At 38.1% G+C, this 18862-nt stretch overlaps 1 protein-coding gene across 1 annotated transcript in view; it reads left to right on the top strand.

Annotated features, from left to right (window-relative positions):
• The window catches only part of PCCA (propionyl-CoA carboxylase subunit alpha), a 532298-nt gene that overhangs the window by 90909 nt on the left and 422527 nt on the right, over window positions 1-18862 (top strand). Inside the window, exons 5-6 of the mRNA XM_063425353.1 lie at window positions 1286-1399; window positions 2326-2379. Of these exons, the coding sequence (XP_063281423.1) occupies window positions 1286-1399; window positions 2326-2379 (168 nt within the window). The remainder of the gene's footprint in view (window positions 1-1285; window positions 1400-2325; window positions 2380-18862) is intronic.

Raw genomic sequence — 18862 nt, 5'->3', positions numbered from 1 at the left:
AACACACTTACTGACACTCACTAGCAGACACACACACTGACACTCACTAGCAGACACACACACACACACACACACACACACACACACACACACACTAACACTAACACTAACACATGTTTTTTTTTTTAATTTAATCCCCCAGCCTCCTTACCTTTTTGGAGTGCTGAAGGGATTCCCTGGGGTCCAGTGGTGCTGCTGGGCTCCTGGGCTCCTTGGCTGGCTGGCTCCCTGGCTGGCTGTCTCCCTTGGTGGCTGGCTGGCTGTCTCCCTTGGTGGCTGTCTCCCTTGGTGGCTGTCTCCCTTGGTGGCTGTCTCCCTTGGTGGCTGTTTGTCTCCCGGGCTGGCTGTCTCCCGGGCTGGCTGGCGGGCGCGAGGGAGCACTCTCCCATGTGTGCTTCCTCTTCAGCTCCCTCGCGCGCCGCATACTGATACCGGAGCCGGAAGATGACGTCATCTTCCGGCGCCGGCATCCCTACGCGGTGCGCGAGGGAGCTGAAGAGGAAGCACACATGGGAGAGTGCTCCCTCGCGCGCCTGCAGAACCGGGCGCTCGGCCACGCTACAAAAGGTCGTCGGTTGGAGGGGAGCGCAGTGCGCTTCCCTCCTTCCGGTCAGCCTGATTTTGCGCCCCCAGGGCCGGTGCGCCCTAAGGCGGCCGCCTGGGCCGCCTTATGGTAGCGCCGGCCCTGGGTGCACAGAAACTTTGTATTATACAGATCTTAAAAATCAGCAGAGAGACCTAGAGTAATTTTATTCCTCTCAAATTCATGTCAACATAATGTGTCACACGTGCACTTCTTTTTGGTTGTGATGTATTATAGGCAGTAAGAAGTGTTATATTGTAACATGCATTGAACGCACATAGATGGGCTTATCTGAATCCAAAAATGTTTTATTTCATGTCCTGATATTTGTGCAAACCTATAAAATCACATTCAAAATCTTCTATTTTTGCATACATATAGAACTTGAAATTTTAGTAAGAAGAATACTTTTTTTCAGATTATAAAAATAAATACAAGGTAACAAACGATTTTAGTAAAATGTTTTGTATGCTCAAACAGAAAAGGCGCAAATTCATTACAAATACATATTTACTTAATTACATACATTACATATTTAAATTCGAGCATTTACCCAACATTCTATAAAATGGGATTCTCTAAACATTTTAGTTCCATATCCTTGAAACAAGCACATTTTCTAATTTCCTGCCTGTATAACTAGCTGATAATTACTTTTGCTGTGAGCATCTGTTAATGCAGAATTTGTGTCTCTGTCTCCAGGTTCATGTGAAAATGGCGGATGAAGCTGTCTGTGTTGGCCCGGCTCCCACTAGCAAAAGCTACCTCAACATGGATGCCATCATGGAAGCCATTAAGAGGACTGGTGCCCAAGCTGTGAGTTTGAATGGATCTATTTGCCGCAGCTGTTTCAGGCATAGACTGCATAAAAGCCAGTTATTTGTGTGCATGTGTGAATGTGTGTGTCAGTGTATGTATAAATATATAATATTTATATATAATATATCTACATAAATATATATATATTTAATTATTTAAAAAAGACAAGTCTGAACATTACCTTTTCGTTTGAATTATGTCACATGAGTTAAATGTGGACGAAATCTCTCCTCGAAATCAAAGGCTTTTGAAGCATCTGGCATGGCTGGTGCCAGTTCCTGCAGGTGGCTGCTGGATTCAGATATCACACCAGGGAGCAGCTTCAGTTCATTCCAAAATATACCGAGAGAAAAGGAGGGAAAAAAAAACAACCTGAATTAGTTTTAACCTTTTCTATACTATTTAATTCGCTGATTCTTATAATCTTTTTAAATCTTTCCTGTAAATGTATTTTTTAATTTTTATTAAAAACAGAAAAAAAAAACCACAACATAAAATTAGCAATTACTAAATTGGTAATAGCGTGGCAGTCATTAAATGTTGCGGAACATTGTAAAATGTAGGACCTATGATGTTATTTGTATTATTTACAGGATGTTTATATAGAATATTGACAGGTGTAACTGCATTGTGACGTTTGACGTAGTGAAGTTCTACAATAAACTATTTACTACTTTATAATGAAATGTTTGTGTGAAATGGAGAAACCATATTTATAAATATTTTCACCATGTACCATCTAGCTGATTCACATATACTTCTCTGGCATTACCTATGAAACAAATCATGTGCACGTGTGTGTATTGAAGATGTATACAAAGATTGCATGTTTAAATACGTTACCGGAAACGTGGAGTTAAGAATATAACTGCAGACTAGACTAAGTGCCTATTATTTTAACACCCTCTGTTTTTATTTTACAGGTCCACCCAGGATATGGGTTTCTTTCTGAAAACAAAGAATTTGCCCGACGTCTGGTAAGTCGAGTCCTTTTGTGGTGGGTAATGAATCTTTAGGAAACACAGCAGCATGCCGGGGTGTAGTGGATGCATTCAGCAGTGAAAGGTGTCTGATTATGTCCATGGCTAAAAGCACTGTCGTTAGGTCCCATTTGAAGCTTAACCTGGTCTCATTACTGTATATTGTTCTAATAATAAAATGAAAAAAGAAATTCCCTCCACTCAGTCACAGCACCACATTGCATTATGAGAAGATCATACATTACATTTTTCTGTTTGCATTTAGCGAATAAAACTTAATAGTTTTGTTTCTTTTCCTTGACGTGTGATCTATATAAAATGAATCAAGGTGATTAAATTGACTTATACTTTTTTAGTATCTTCTGCTATCTACAAATCCTTTCATGTACATTTATTTTAAACAAAGGTCTGTAATTCATTCTATCTGTCAAATAATTTGAATAATTTCAAAGTAACATAGTTGCATCAGAATAATAAAGTTTGGTTTAGTACTTACAATGTCATTGTTAAATAAATGAGGCAACAAAAAAAATAGCTTGACTTGAGAAATACTTTGGATCCTTGTACAACAATTTTATTTGTAGCTTTTATTTTGTAATTTATGGCTGATCAGTATGTGTAATTTAGTTCCATGGTTACACTGAGCACCATAACGATTACTGAAGGGGTTATAGTGGTGTAAGGACACTGCTCCTTGCAAAAAAAAATATTTCCAGAAATACACCCCACATTTCTGTGTGTAGGGTCACCTCCCTAGTTTGTCAGTCAGATACCTGGAAAGTTGGAATACTGGTTTTCTTGCTAGCAATATTAAAAGGTCTAGTGTATATACTCGTGTATAAGTCGATCTCATGCATAAGTAGAGTGCAGTTTTGTGATCAACAATTGTGAAATATGCTATGCCTCGTGGATAAGTCGAGGGTAAAACTTGGGGCTATGAAATTCTGTGATTTTTATAATTATATACACACACACACTCACACACTCTGCATTATATACGCACACTCTGTGCGTATATAATGCAGAGTGTATGAGTGTATGAGTGTGTGTGTGTAGTGTGTGTGAACTGGGTGGGGGGAGGGTATTTTTTATTATTTTTAAGTTTTTTTATTTTAATATTTAAATTTTTAAATTTTAGTATTTAGTATTTTATTATTTAATTTTTTTTACAACTGTAATATTTTAATTAAAATCATTCCCTGATGGCTGTGTAGGAGGGGGGCTGGCAGGAAGCGTTTACTTACCTTTCCTGCAGCTCCTGTGAGCTCCCTTCTCCTCCGTGCCGGTCAGCTCCCTTGTAAGTCTTGCGGCATCTCCCCTGTAACGCTCTGATGCCGCGGCTCTCGCGAGACTTACAACGCAGGAGAAGGGAGCTGATCGGAACGCAGGAGAAGGGAGCTGACAGGAGCTGCAGAAAAGGTAAGTTACAGCTCGCTGCCAGCCCCCAACAGGACCGCTCGGCTTGTAATGAGCCCGGCGGTCCTGGTCTGTATTATGGCAATGTAAGTTGCCATAATACAGACCTTGACTCGAGTATAAGTCGAGTGGGGGTTTTTCAGCACAAAAAATGTGCTGAAAAACTCGACTTATACTCGAGTATATACGGTACCTTGTTTGTCTGGTATCAACGCACAGCATAGTAAAGCCAGATGCTTTAGGAAAGCTAAGAAACTCCTAGGGTAAATCACGAGAGTAGTGACAGTCGCTTGTCAGAGTGCTCTGCTTGGTTGGCACTCAACAGTTTGTGAAACGTTATTGTAGATTGTGATTTGTTTTTTTTAAACATTCTTTATTTAGATTTTTGCATGTATTGCTTGTAATCGGTGGGAACACACCGTTAGAACAGTTTTGTACAGAAAAATGACAGAGCTAATACAGAACAAAGATATGGTTAGTAGAGTCATATAACAGGGAAGTTGCAGTATTTGTACATGATACCATAAGCAGTAAACCGAGAATAAGGTTATATTATGCTAAGTCTGGGATAGTAATTACAATAGTTGTTTGTATGGTGTGGGTACACAGTGTTTTAGGGTATGATGAAGGTCGTCAAGATATATATACTGTATTGCTAATCTCCTAATATTCCATGATGACATGCCCTTCGGTTCACAAATGTGCATTGAAATACAGAGCTTTATCTGACAGATGCCTATTGTGCATCCATACTCAATTATGGGAAGAAGAGCATGGTGCATGCTTGCTCAGAGTTTTATTGTAAGATGTCAGAGCCAGTACCCAGGTGCAGCAGAGTGGTAAGTGTGTTGTATATGTCTCACTGCTGAATATTACTGCCTAGGAAATGCATCAATAAAATTTTCTGGGGCAAGTCAGAATAGAACCATAACCAAGAGTCCCTCTATAAATGTGTACCCTGTCTATGCATTCTTATTGGATTGCCCTCTAATTAAACAAGGGAGGCGTTGCATATATCGCACAAGAGTGCATAATTAGTAAGCATGTGACTGTAGAGGGTACTTCCTGTTGATTGTGAGAACAAATGCCACTTTTATCTGAGAAGCTGCTTGCTGTGGGCTTGTATTTAGCTAAATATCGTTTGAAAGAGATTTCAAGCATATGCAGGCAGATGTTGATATAAAGAGAATAAGGTAAGGGGTGTCATCCAGTCATTGAACGAATGTTGGTTTGGCCCTTGTGTTCGCTGTAACTGGTTTGTGTGCATGGAAGATAATTACTCTCTGAATGGATTGTTCCATGTATGGCCCTGCTAAGATGAATAACTCAGAAGTAAACAAGTATTGACAGTAGTCTTAACATGTCTTCTGCACTTTCCTAGTCATTGCCACTGAGATTGTGCTTTCCTGTGGAGTGCACAGTAGGGAAGGGAATTGGAGCAGGAAAAGGAAATCCAAGACGTTAGGAACATTGAGCTCCTAACCAGGGTACCTGTCATCTGTTTATAATTGACACTCCTTGTCGTTCACTTGGAAGAGTAGAGAAAGAAAAAGCATAAGTGTGCCACATGCCCATGTGTGAGTGCTTTGTATTTCCTGTTTAGTATGCGAGGGTTTGAGGTGTTGGGTTCATTACACAATTGGTGAAGTTCGGCTTCTTAGAGTACCAATACATTAAATTTATGAGTCGTAAATGTTCAATTAAAGCATAGACCATCTTGATAAGAGAGATATGTTGCATTTTTCTGAATGCCCAAAACAAATATATAAATTGCACTTAAGTAGGATCTTCTCAAATAAATGTTTTACCATGACTTTGGTGTCACCATTAGTACGGTTTTGAATAGTGCAGTGGATTGAGTCATCAAGAACTCTCACACACACACTTTCCTATATATGTATAATATATTATAATTAAAGCATTTTATAATATACATATAATGCATATATATGATTTTTTATAAGTGTATTTTGAGATATGTATATATCTCAAAGTACACTTATAATGAAATCATATATATGCATTATATATGTATAATATATTATAAAATGCTTTAATTATTTTAGAATATATTTTATATTTTATTTTTTTACTTTTTTAGCAGCCTGGGGGACTGTCTGACAGCTCACACAGTCCCCCTGCTGGCAGCTCCTAGACTTCTATTGCGGGGATGTGATCATGGTGATCACATGGCCCTGGAGGGCCGGGGTGATTAGAGCTGCTGCAGGGGAATTTTTTTGGAAGTGTGTGTAATTTTACTCTAAGTGTATTTTTATATTAATATATATATATGTTAATAAAAAAATACACTTAGTATGAAATATATTTTTACATTTAATAACTTTATATTGTAATTTTTAAAAAAAACTTTTTTCACCAGCAGGAGGACTGCCTGTTAGTGTCCCTTTAAGGTTTGGCTCTGAGTGAAGAGGAATCAAGCAGAGGTGGACAGGGGGGAGAGAAGGCAAACAATTTAGAATAGATTATCAGCAATAAACCCACTATATGCGTGTAACTAAAGTTGGATCCCCTTCCCCCTCCCCTCAAACGTATATCACAATTCCATAGCAGCCTAATCTTGATTTCCCAGGATAGTGAGAGTTATCCTACCATTAATACCAACTTGTGTAGTTAGACAGCCATTTTGATATTCATATTAATGTCTGGTATATACCTTGTAATATACTGGAGGGCGGGATTCACTATCCTATGGTTTATGGTATGTGAAAAATATTCACAAAAATTGTATGAGCGCAAAATTCAAGGCATTTCATTGGTCTACGGTCTAGCTGCTCCATTTTATCTCTAGGATAGGGCAAGGTTAAAGCATTGTTTTAGGACATGTGACATCTCATATGGATCAATTTTAATGACACACAACTTTACTCAAGTTAGCAGAAAAAAATGAACATTGGATACGTGGAAAATCCTAATCACGGGTCTATATGTAACTTGGGCTTTTATTTTATATTTTTGGATAAGCTTTTGAAATGATTTTAATATTTTTTGATAAACTTTTTAAAATTATTTTAAATAAAATATTACAGTATCAAAAATATATTGTGTGTGTGTGTGTGTATATATATATAAATAACAAAATATGAAAGTACCGGTATATTTTTATAATATTAAATAATTTGAAAAGTTTATCGAAAGATTCCAACATTTGAAAAGCTTGTCCAAAAATATTAAATCGAGGTCTGTGTCCTGATACTTTTATTAAACTATCAGAAGAACAATGCTACATCAATCCAGCCACAAAGCCTTGCAGCCAGAATATTGCACTACAGTTCCTGTGATGCCATCAGAAATGAATCTCTCAGTTGAAGCCTGCAGATTAATCTTCTATTGAATAAAAGGCACGGCCAGCGCTCCTAGTTGCGGGATTCAGACTATAAAGAAATGCTATTTCCAGAGTGCTGCGTTATATATATATCTATTTGTAAGATCTTTTTACAGATTTGGGATAGTGTGGAACATCTGTTGCACAAGCATCCACCCTTTTACTACAAACATGTTTTTCTTTTGTGTAACTGTATTAGATTTGCTTGTTGGTCAGTTATAAAATAATTACCAGGAAAAAGAAACGTAAAAAAAAATCGGTGCAATTTGTGGTTAACTACCATAGTGTTTAATGAAGACCTGAGTCAAATCAGTGCAGGTGCCTCATGTCTAATTTGTGAGAGGACATGGTAAAGTCAATGTCCTATATTATGAAAGCAGTAATGAGCCGAAAGCTGTGCTTTGTCTTCAATTAACACATGGTGGGCTTAGTTTGCATGTAATCCCACTTGGGTGAGCAAAGGACTGTCTTCTAGTTCGTTATGGCCTTAATGAGTAAAAGGAAAGTGCTATATTTCGTTAGTAGGGGAAATCTTAATTTGTAGAATTGTTTCTCACGTTTTCTCTTCCTTCCTGAGAGCTTTACTTTGATTGCTGCACTTATTTAAAAAATAAAAATCTGCTTTATGATTTATTGTAAGCATTCTGGAAGCTGATGGCTTTAAAGGGTGCAATGCACATTCATGTAAGATTAAGGCAATCAGACATGGTTTCAGAGCATTGCTTGTGTCCCAGAGAATGTTTGAACGGTGGGATTGTGTATAACTCATTGCAGGGCAAGTGCTATTCAGTGTGAGAGTAACTGTGCTATAATTGACAATGTAAAGAACTTCTACACATTTTTCTTTGTTTCATTTGTCTTTTAGTTAAACGAGTAAAATATAAAATATTTGACTCATTCAATATTTACGCACAAGCAAGTAATAATTAAAAATAGCAAAATAAATGTTAAGTGCTGGCAGCAAATTCTGAAACTGGGGACCCCTCTAAGCCCCAACAAGAAGTAAACAAATAGTACAAACAGCACCCCACCAATATAAAATAGACGAATAAAACAAATTACTGAATAAAAAAAAGTATGATGGCTAATCTTGTCATTTCAGCTAGCCTGCATAGACAACCAGAAAATGAATAAGCAGTTGCATTTATTTTCATTGTTTCCTTCGATAGAATTAAAGCTGTAATTTTCTATTGTTTTGTTTTGGGCCTTCTGGTCTTGTGATTAGAACATGCAGTTCAGTGAACATCACTGGGCTCTGGTCCACAACTCACAGTAACAGTTTGCTGCTAATTCTGTGCTTACTCTTTGTAAATACCTGCAAAGTGTCCACATTGGCTTTAAAGGAGAGACAACACTTTTTGTGTCTTTGTAATCACTCACAGCTAGGCCAGGTGGGGGTTCGTACAAACACTGAAGCCATGTGATGGTTTGTAAAAATAGAGGGATTGTGTTTGGGATTACACACAGACTGTAAATATAAATTAATTCCTACCCCATGTATGAATCCAATAACCTGTTTAAACATTAGTCTGTATAAAAAATTATGTAGAAATCATTAAAATCACTATTCAGTAGATATACCAAGTGCTGTAGGCATCTGGGGTGTCCCTTTAAGTTGCATCAGTGGGTTTAATTAGGTCAGTGATCACGTAAAATCCTCCAGCATAACCATGCCCTGTTACTCCTTCACACCTTACTCCATGTATAATATACCATTCTGACACATTCTGTTATCAAATGTATATGAACTGGACGGAATTCTCATATTGGTGATCTACAATACATTTGTTCACTTCATTCCATCTTCATAAATGGTTTTGTTCTAGCATGGAGTATATTTTATCTAGAAATTGGTTTTTGCAATTCTATATTATTTAAATATTTTCATGTATTCTCCTGTGAGTCTTGTTATCATTAGTGCCATTTTATGCTAATTAGGTTACTAAACCTATAGAATTGTTTTAAGCAGAATGATTTATGGATTGTGGACTATCAAATATATTTGATTATTTTACTTTATGCTGAAAATCTAATACTATGACACAGTGTTCTTATATCAGCGGTGGAACTTTTTTGTGTTTGATCTGATCTAGTGATGAACAATAGCTCATTGGTACTGGTCTATCTTTGTGTAATAATTGCACAAGCATGCTAATATATAGTAAACAGCTGTAATACACATGTATAAATGTGTTGTTCTCCATTACTTGAACACCACAATGAGCTTAACACCTTTATTGATTTTATTTGGGTTTGTAGAACAGAATATACAGAATCAGAATCTTAGATATTTAAAAAAAATAAATGTAAATCTTTATTTTTTATTTTTATGCTTTCCTATTATCTTAGTAAAATAGCATTTGTATCCATTGGTATATTTTCTGTGTTCAGATGTAACACTGACTCTACGTATGGGAACAAACCAATGAGAAGTAATGCTAACATTCTGATAAATAACCATGAGAAAATCACTGTAGCCTACTTGACAAGAGTGATTGCAGATCCTCTAGTGGTGAATTTTAAAGATGACCAATACTGTAATTATTTCACACATTCATTAGTTTACAGAGAGTCTCCGAAAGTCTTAAGTATCCTCTATGAAAAAGAACAGGAGACTAATGTCCTCATTGTTTATGTCCTTCTAACTGTTTTACTTTTTCTTGTGATTGGTTCATTTTCTTAATAACCAATGTGCAGGTTTTAATTTTTTTTTTTTTAATTTTTTTTTTTTTTTTTAAATTCTTTATTTTCTGTCGTGCATGGTATAACAATTGGCTTGCTCAGCCACAACAGCAGTCACAAGCAATAAAATAACAGACATATTAAGCATAACGTGGCATAAGGATAGGCAGCACATTTTTTTTTTTTTTTTTTTTGTCGAGAGGAGAGAGAGACAGTGGGTAGACATAGAGTGTAAGCTTTCTTACTGTCTGTGATAGTTGTGTAAGAGAATGTTTTATGTTATAGTACATGCTAGACAAATGAGGTTAACGTTCATATATATCAGCAGTCTAAGCTAGTTCAACGTTCATAGAGTGTGTTAGGCAGGTTAATAGTGTAGCATCTATAGGTGTGCACGCTGAGACATAGTGTATTACCTACAGGGTAATATCTTAGTGTGGTGTACTGCTAGCATTCAAACATATTTATAAGGCATTGCACAAGAATAAACAGCTTTAAGCCAGATAAAGTCCTGGGACTTCCTAAATGCTCCATAGGAAAGACCGGTAGTAGATAGCCTATTAAAATAATGATGTGTCCTCTGGTGTTAGGGGGCTTGCAGCGTGGATGGCAGAGCTGCAGTGAGTTGTTCTGCCACTATCAGCCTATGCCCTTGCTATGGGCTGGCCCCGGGCGCGGATGTGAGGTGAGGCTTAGGGAGTCCATGTAGCTCCGTTGGCTAGGTTTTTATTTTAAGATACATGTATTCAAATTACAAATTATGCAACTTTTTAGAAATTTTGCATGACTCTGAAATGTCCACTAAGCATTTTGGGCTAGTTTTCATTTCTGTAGAAAAATCACCCATACATGATCTTGTGTAATTTTCTCAACTGAATATTTGGGATACTGAGAAGCCCATAAAGCACAATTATGTAGTATCAGGTAGAGAAAACTAAATACAAGCTTGAAGCCAAGCAAATTTCATTGTGTAATACTCAGAGATGTTAATATGCAAAATGTCAATTGTAATCCTGAGTAGGTATTACGGTATCAGTGTTTTATTTATTTACATTTATTTAAAGACTTGTCCTTTTAAGGTAATAGGTTAGTGTGTGTGTGACCAGCCGCAGTCTAGGAGTGTATTGGTACAGCAGAAGTAACAAGACTGTCCTGTGTTCCAGAAAGCAGACCGGCAGAGAGAGACATGCCTAGGCTAATGACTTGAGTCGCTCATGAATCAAGTCATTGCAATGTTGGGTGGATTGAAGGTCAGCATAGAACACAACAAAGAAGATTTTACCCTTCCCCCTATAATTAATAAATACTTGATTTTGTTTTTGTTTAGGGTGCATGAAATGCTGACACTATTCAACATCAATGGCACAATGTAACTCTTAAAACATCAAAGGCAATCCAAGTGCTAAACTTTTTTTATATGAATGCTTTCCTAAATGTGAATGGAGGCAGAAGTAATTCAATGATTACCAGGGTTTAGTTATGGACTGGACATTATCTAAGGCCATTGTTAGACCAATCCCGGTCGCACCATACTGAAGCACAGTGTGCGATATCCTAATCGGTTTATTGGGGAATATATATATGTGTGTGTGTATATTGTCATTATTTTTTTGTCCATATTGTTTCGATCATTTTCCCCATTTATCTCCCATCCCATTTGTTTTTCTGTTTATATTTATTAAACAATACATTTGTAAGAGAGTCATTAGAATTCAATGTTATGTGTTCTTAGGTGCATAAATACTATATTCTGACAATTATTTACTACTGTCACAAATGTTTAATATATAATATGTAAATTATAATTCAATATTTTTTTCGTGTGTATGATCTGTTTTTTGTATAATTCAAACTTTACCACTGGTATCTTTATTTAAAGGGTTACTTCTTAGCACCATGACCACTTCACGGGTTGAATGCAGCACATACAGAATTTAACCCCCTTTCTGCCAGAGGTCTAACTGCACCTCGGGCCGTAAGAATAGTCAACCCAGAATAATAGTTCCGGGCTGGCTAATGTGAATCCTGTGCAATCCCTGATGCCCATGTCCTCCTCGCAGCCCACCATTCTTGACCCCCTTACCCTTCCCTCCAGCTAGGGTGAATGACAGGGAGAATGGAGCTGCAGAGAGCTGGATCAAGGTAAATTTTATCTTTATTTTTTCCCAAAAAAATGTCTTAGTTAATTTGGGTTGGTGCGTGAACCAGCACAGCAAGGGTTATTCTAACTAAATCCAGTGGTTTTATGAAAACACTGGTTTGTGGTTGGAGTAACCCTTTAATGACATGACTACAAATTACGTGATCTTGTTGAAAACATGCATTATTAAAATGACTATTCTGTCAGGTCTTTACACCAAGACAGTCTTTATTCTGCATGAATGGACATGCTTGTATCTGCTGGGGATATAGCATTTTAAACCTTCTCAGTCTGATTTAAAATGTTATATTTATTCTGATTTAACATTCTGGGGTCAAGAGGGATTTTATTTCCATAGTTTGTTGCAAAATTGGAAGTGCTTCAAACTGGGTTTTTTGCCTTCTTTTGGATCAACAGCCAAAACAAATGTGAGGAAGGCTGCACTTGATGGACACATGTCTCTTTTCAGCCTGTAACTATGTAACAGTATTGTAATGAACTAATTTTACTCCTCCTTTAGACATCAATTGCTTGATGACCTTAAGTATATTTGTTATGATATTAAAGTTGATGACATTAAAATTCTGGATTAATATATAGCAATTCCAGCCAGATGTTATATACCGTATATACTCGAGTATAAGCCGAGTTTTTCAGCACATTTTTTGTGCTGAAAAACCGGAACTCGGCTTATACTCGAGTCAGAGTCTGTATTATGGCAATTTGCATTGCCATAATACAGACTGGGGGAGAGGGGGCTGTCAGAGCTGTACTTACCTTTCCTGCAGCTCCTGTCAGCTATCTCCTCCTCCGCGCCGTCCGTTCAGCACCTCGGTCAGCTCCCAGTGTAAATCTCGCGAGAGCCGCGGCTCTCGCGAGACTTACAGTGTGAGCTGACAGAGGGAGCTGCACGGACGGCGCGGAGGAGGAGAGAGCTGACAGGAGCTGCAGGAAAGGTAAGTACAGCTCTGACAGCCCCCTCTCCCCCTCACTGAACTGCCAATGCCACTAGACCACCAGGGAAGGAGCCCCCCTCCCTGGCCAGCTAGCAAGCAGGGAGGGGGGACGAAAATAATAATAGAGATATTAATAATAATAAAAATGTAATAAAAGTATTAATAATAATAATAATAATAATGAACAAAATATTAAAAAATAATAAAAATAATAATAATAATTTAAAAAAAAATAATATAACAAAAAACCGATTGGTATTAAAATTATAAAAAAAAATAAAAAAAATGCCCACCCCCACCAAGGCTCTGCATCACACACTCAAACACTGCATTCATACACACTGCACTAATACACACACGCACACTGCACTCATACACGCACACTGCACTCATACACGCACACTGCACTCATACACGCACACTGCACTCATACACGCACACTGCACTCATACACGCACACTGCACTCATACACGCACACTGCACTCATACACGCACACTGCACTCATACACGCACACTGCACTCATACACGCACACTGCACTCATACACGCACACTGCACTCATACACGCACACTGCACTCATACACGCACACTGCACTCATACACGCACACTGCACTCACACACACTGCACTCACACACACTGCACTCACACACACTGCACTCACACACACTGCACTCACACACACTGCACTCACACACACTGCACTCACACACACTGCACTCACACACACTGCACTCACACACACTGCACTCACACACACTGCACTCACACACACTGCACTCACACACACTGCACTCACACACACTGCACTCACACACACACACTGCACTCACACACACTGCACACACACACACACTGCACTCACTGCACTCTTACACACACACACTGCACTCTTACACACACACACTGCACTCTTACACACACACTGCACTCTTACACACACACTGCACTCTTACACACACACTGCACTCTTACACACACACTGCACTCTTACACACACACACACTGCACTCTTACACACACACACACACTGCACTCTTACACACACACACACTGCACTCTTACACACACACACTGCACTCTTACACACACACACACTGCACTCTTACACACACACACACTGCACTCTTACACACACACACACTGCACTCTTACACACACACACACTGCACTCTTACACACACACACACTGCACTCTTACACACACACACACTGCACTCTTACACACACACACACTGCACTCTTACACACACACACACTGCACTCTTACACACACACACACTGCACTCACACACACACACTGCACTCATACACACACACACTGCACTCATACACACACACACTGCACTCATACACACACACACACTGCATTCATACACACACTGCAAATAAATATTCAATTAATATAATTTTTTTAGGATCCAATTTTATTTAGAGATTTACCAGTAGCTGCTGCATTTCCCACCCTAGTCTTATACTCGAGTCAATAAGTTTTCCCAGTTTTTTGGGGTAAAATTAGGGGCCTCGGCTTATATTCGGGTCGGCTTATACTAGAGTATATACGGTACCTTATTATAGACTGTATGAAAGTCTGTAATGTGAGGTGGCTTCAGTTAAAAAATATGCTACATTTACCAAAATCTATTTACAGTTGCAAACCAATTGCAGCTAGTTCGTTAAAGAAACCTATTACAATATATAATATTACGTTGGTGCCATGGTCCTGTTATTGTATGCCTGCAATGTAAAACATTGCAGTTTTTAAGCGAATGCAAGGTTTACATTGCAGTGTTAAATCTTACTTTAGTTGCTCCCATACTGACGGCCACTGGAGGCGCTTCTGCTGCACTTAGGAGTATTGGATTGGGCGACAGCAGAAATGGCCATGCTGCTTCCGTGATGTTGCAGGAGAAAGCCAACAAGGTTGGAAAACGGGAAGTAAAACTTTTATTTTATTACTTTAAATGGCAAAACAGGGAGATGGACGGACGGATGGACCGGTTTTAAATGGGGACAGGCATACTGAAGTGTTAGGAATACAGGTTTTTCACTTTAGTGTGACCCTTGTTGTGACATTCATATTATAAGCCCCAGTTAATAAGTAAGTGTTTTCAGAATAATGCAAATTGCGATTGAGCACATTTTTATTTATTTAAATGTTATCCTTAAAGGTTTCCAAATAAAGCAACGTGGTACATTTAGAGCCAGGATTTGTCACAGTCAACCACATGACATTGAGATCCAAGTGCCAACATTGCCAGGTTAACAAGCCAAATAGCAATATTTAAAAAAATATATTTATTTTTTGAGAATACAGCGATATCAGAGGTTGATGATTGACAGCTGATAACCTAATAATGTGCCTTTTGGGATCTGCTGATGTCATTTAACCCCCACCCCCTCACCTACACACTTGTAGTGTACATGTAGGTTTGCTCATGTGCAAAACCAGTGTTACGTTGTTGTTTTTCTTTGTTTTTTTTTGTTTTCCAGTTTGGCTATTTTTACCTTAAATTTAAAATTCCAGACATGTAATTTGTTGGTGAATAACTCTGTTACTACCACATTTTACACATGGAAATGCAATCACATTTTTAGTCAATCTATTTATTCACAAAATGTAATATCAATCACAATAAATATAAAATACTTAATATGTCACATATATGACACCAGAGAGTACACTGAGACAAAAATGGCAGTATCAAAGCACAGGGTATTGTGGACTGTGTAAGTAGAATGTTTATTAAAGAGGATTTCTAAGACCCACAGTCAAATCCAGTTAGGTAAATGTGAGTTTGTAAATATATAAAACCTTACATTTTCCTCTTGCCTGTACAGGAATACTGTACTATGTTTTTATCTGTTTTTCTTTTTTTTGCCTTTAAATATTTAGCATTACTGTGCCATGTATTAGTAAAATATGAACAAAGCAAAATATAACATGACTAAAGTAATATTTCCAGGTAATAAAATTGTACCTAATGCTATATTTTAACTGTCAATTTGTTGATATTCAGCTTTGTGAAACACCTTGAAAGGGAATCTTCGGGTGCCACGATCTTGAAGTCCTCTTCAGAGCTGACGTCCTTGCTGTACTCTCGCATTGAGGTCTATGGAGGATGCTGCAAGACCAATTCCCTGCAGCCATCTCTGGTGATGGTTGTCTGGATTGACACTTAGAAATACAGGCAGAGGAGAAATACAGTGGCATAGTAGTCCCTACTTTGTGTCTGTATATCTCTTGGCTTGGTTTGGAATTTCAGTGAAATAAATAGTACTTTTTTGGGGACAGGGGGGAAGGGTGACATTGCCACTTTAATGTTTGCTTTCTGACCACCTAATGACTCAAACTTCAGATTTTGCTGGTAGCATTCCTCCTTACAGTATTTGGCACCCACTTTAGGCCTACCATGGCTACCCTGTACAAATACCCCTCTTTGTTAAGCACACTGCACCAATTAGGTATATATTGGTTATCTTGGCTTAGTTACCGTACATTTTTGCCTTAAAATAAACACTTTTAAATATAACTAAAAATAAGCTCTTTTAACATTTTAAATAACATTATTTATTTGTTCCACTACATCCCTATCTCTATAATATCCTGAATCATATCAAAATTAAAACAATATCTACATATTTATGTCATAACAAATACTTACATCTAGCAAAATCATCTCTTTATCAACCTAAAACCCTGGGAGTGTTGTGCACAAGACACATTATGTTTTGCAATGTCTTAGCTAGCATGTCTCTGTGTGTCTGCTAACATGGCACAATGAAACTCAAAATAGGCACTGGTCGTGGATTTAATATTGGGGAAGAAGACAACCCCTCTGCCTCCCTCTAATCAGGATGGTAACAACCCCTTTGCTTCCCTTTTATTTCTGCCCTGATTTGCTATACCCTTAATGACCGATCAAGCCTTTTTCTTTCTAAACACATTTGCTGTGTTGGCTTTGGAGCCAATATCGATCGTTTCAAAACTGTGGAGTCCACACTGACCAATATATCCTCTATGTCCTCCCATTCAAGTCATAATGATTTGGTAGCAATACTAACTTTACATGGTGGCTCCAGCAGAACCTCACAGGACTCCTGTGGGTGAGCCTCTTGTATTTGTTTAGATCCCAATCTCAATAGATTGTTTATGAAAGTCTCAGAATATCTCTCCTACAGAACACCTTTGTTATTTGATAACTTCACATTTCTTCCAGTCATTCTTTCACCTCCTCCCATTGTCCTCATTACTTTCCTTTAAAGAGCTATGCTCTGATTCAGTATATACAACAGGACTGATCTCCCACATTTACTCTTTACCAATATACTAAAACCCAGCATGTTCTAAGCACTATTTTTTGTCACGTTACTCTACCATGCACATGTGTCCACTGCGGCTTTTGCTAACTGCAGGAAATTGTTGTGATCAGTTCACAATCAAACACCGTTATCATTCACTAAGTATATGACATAAATGTGATCATTAGCAGTGGCGCTTTTAAGCTTTTCACACACGTCAGCAATTCATTTTTCATTGGATTCTAGGTGAGCTGCAAGCCTGAAAAAAAAAGTATACAGAATATAAACAAATTAAGACAATGGGATGTTAAATATCCTGCTGGGGACTCTGTGTTTTTCTGTTTATCCCCGATTAGTAATGCATAATCCAGTGTAAGAATACAAAGTTCACTCCAACAAAAGTTACCTCATTGAGGTCACATTTTAGGCCTACCTTTAAATTAGGTCTACCTTTAAATTCGGTCTTTTTGACATTCCAGCCTGTGTTGTTCAGCCAAAAAAATTAAACTCAGAGGGTGGTGGAGAGTACAACCCTTCAAGCTCTCAGGCTAGGCCCAATTGTTATGCGAAGGATTCTAGTGAAACAAAAGGCTTGATAGGGTGATTACAGCCCCCATGGGATACGATTATGGGAACTGGGATACCTGGGAATAGCTACTCTGAGACTCATTGATGCAGGGGCTATAGATAACCAGTTTAACAAGTGTGAGCTCCTTTTTGCATGCATGATCAATAGCTGTAGTGAGAGTAACATGTCAGGAGACTTTTATGTGATGGTCAATTGGCCTCTGTAATAACCTTACAATGCCATACATTTTTTTAATCAATTAGTGTGTGGACTACTGATATCAGAATTATATAGTCCAGAGGTAGGCCTCTGGCTATTTATTTGGAAGGATCCTTCGTATGCGTTACCAGCAGTGCTGGTCCCAAAAGGACAACCTGACATTTAGACCCGTGTCCAACCATTCTATACTTTTCTCTTTTTTTTTTTTTTCCTTTTTCCTATTCTGGACTGTTTCTGCACAGCAGGAGTGCATAATTAAACTTGCTTCCGCAGATTTATGCGTGGGCAAATCTGCCCATGAATGAGATCTTCAGTGTCAAGCAGAACTGCTGGCTCGTGTGCTGGCTCGGCATTAATGCTCCTCTGGCTGACATGCCCCCTTATAAAACACTTTACCCACTGTGTGTCACTTGGCAACCTATGCCATACAACCACTTTAAATCATTGTTATGGTGCCTAGATGACGCTGCTCCCAGGTTAGAGAAGTGTCTCAAAAAATATCTGAAGCTTTAAGACTGATTTCTAAAGAAAAATAAAAAACTAAAAAAAAAAAACTACCTTGCTACTTTTTGCTGCCCGAGATCCAGTCCTTAAACATTGAAAGGAAACTTTAATTCTAGGGGTGTGGCCATGATTAATCTTATTTACACAGACTGATTTCCAAACATATTTATTGTAGTTCAAAGGCCATTTTTACCGTATTTGTTGTGGAGTTCTGTTATACAGTCAGACACACCAACAAAATGGAGCACCTAGAAAAGACGAACATTAGGATAGAAATGAGGAACAGAATTTGGACTCTAAATTGGGACTGTCCCTCCTAAATAAGGACACTTGGGAGGTATGGTGCAC

The sequence above is a fragment of the Pelobates fuscus genome, chromosome 1, assembly GCF_036172605.1.
Source record: "Pelobates fuscus isolate aPelFus1 chromosome 1, aPelFus1.pri, whole genome shotgun sequence".
NCBI classification, from domain to species: Eukaryota; Metazoa; Chordata; class Amphibia; order Anura; family Pelobatidae; genus Pelobates; species Pelobates fuscus.
This window is presented reverse-complemented; position numbering and strand designations above follow the sequence as displayed.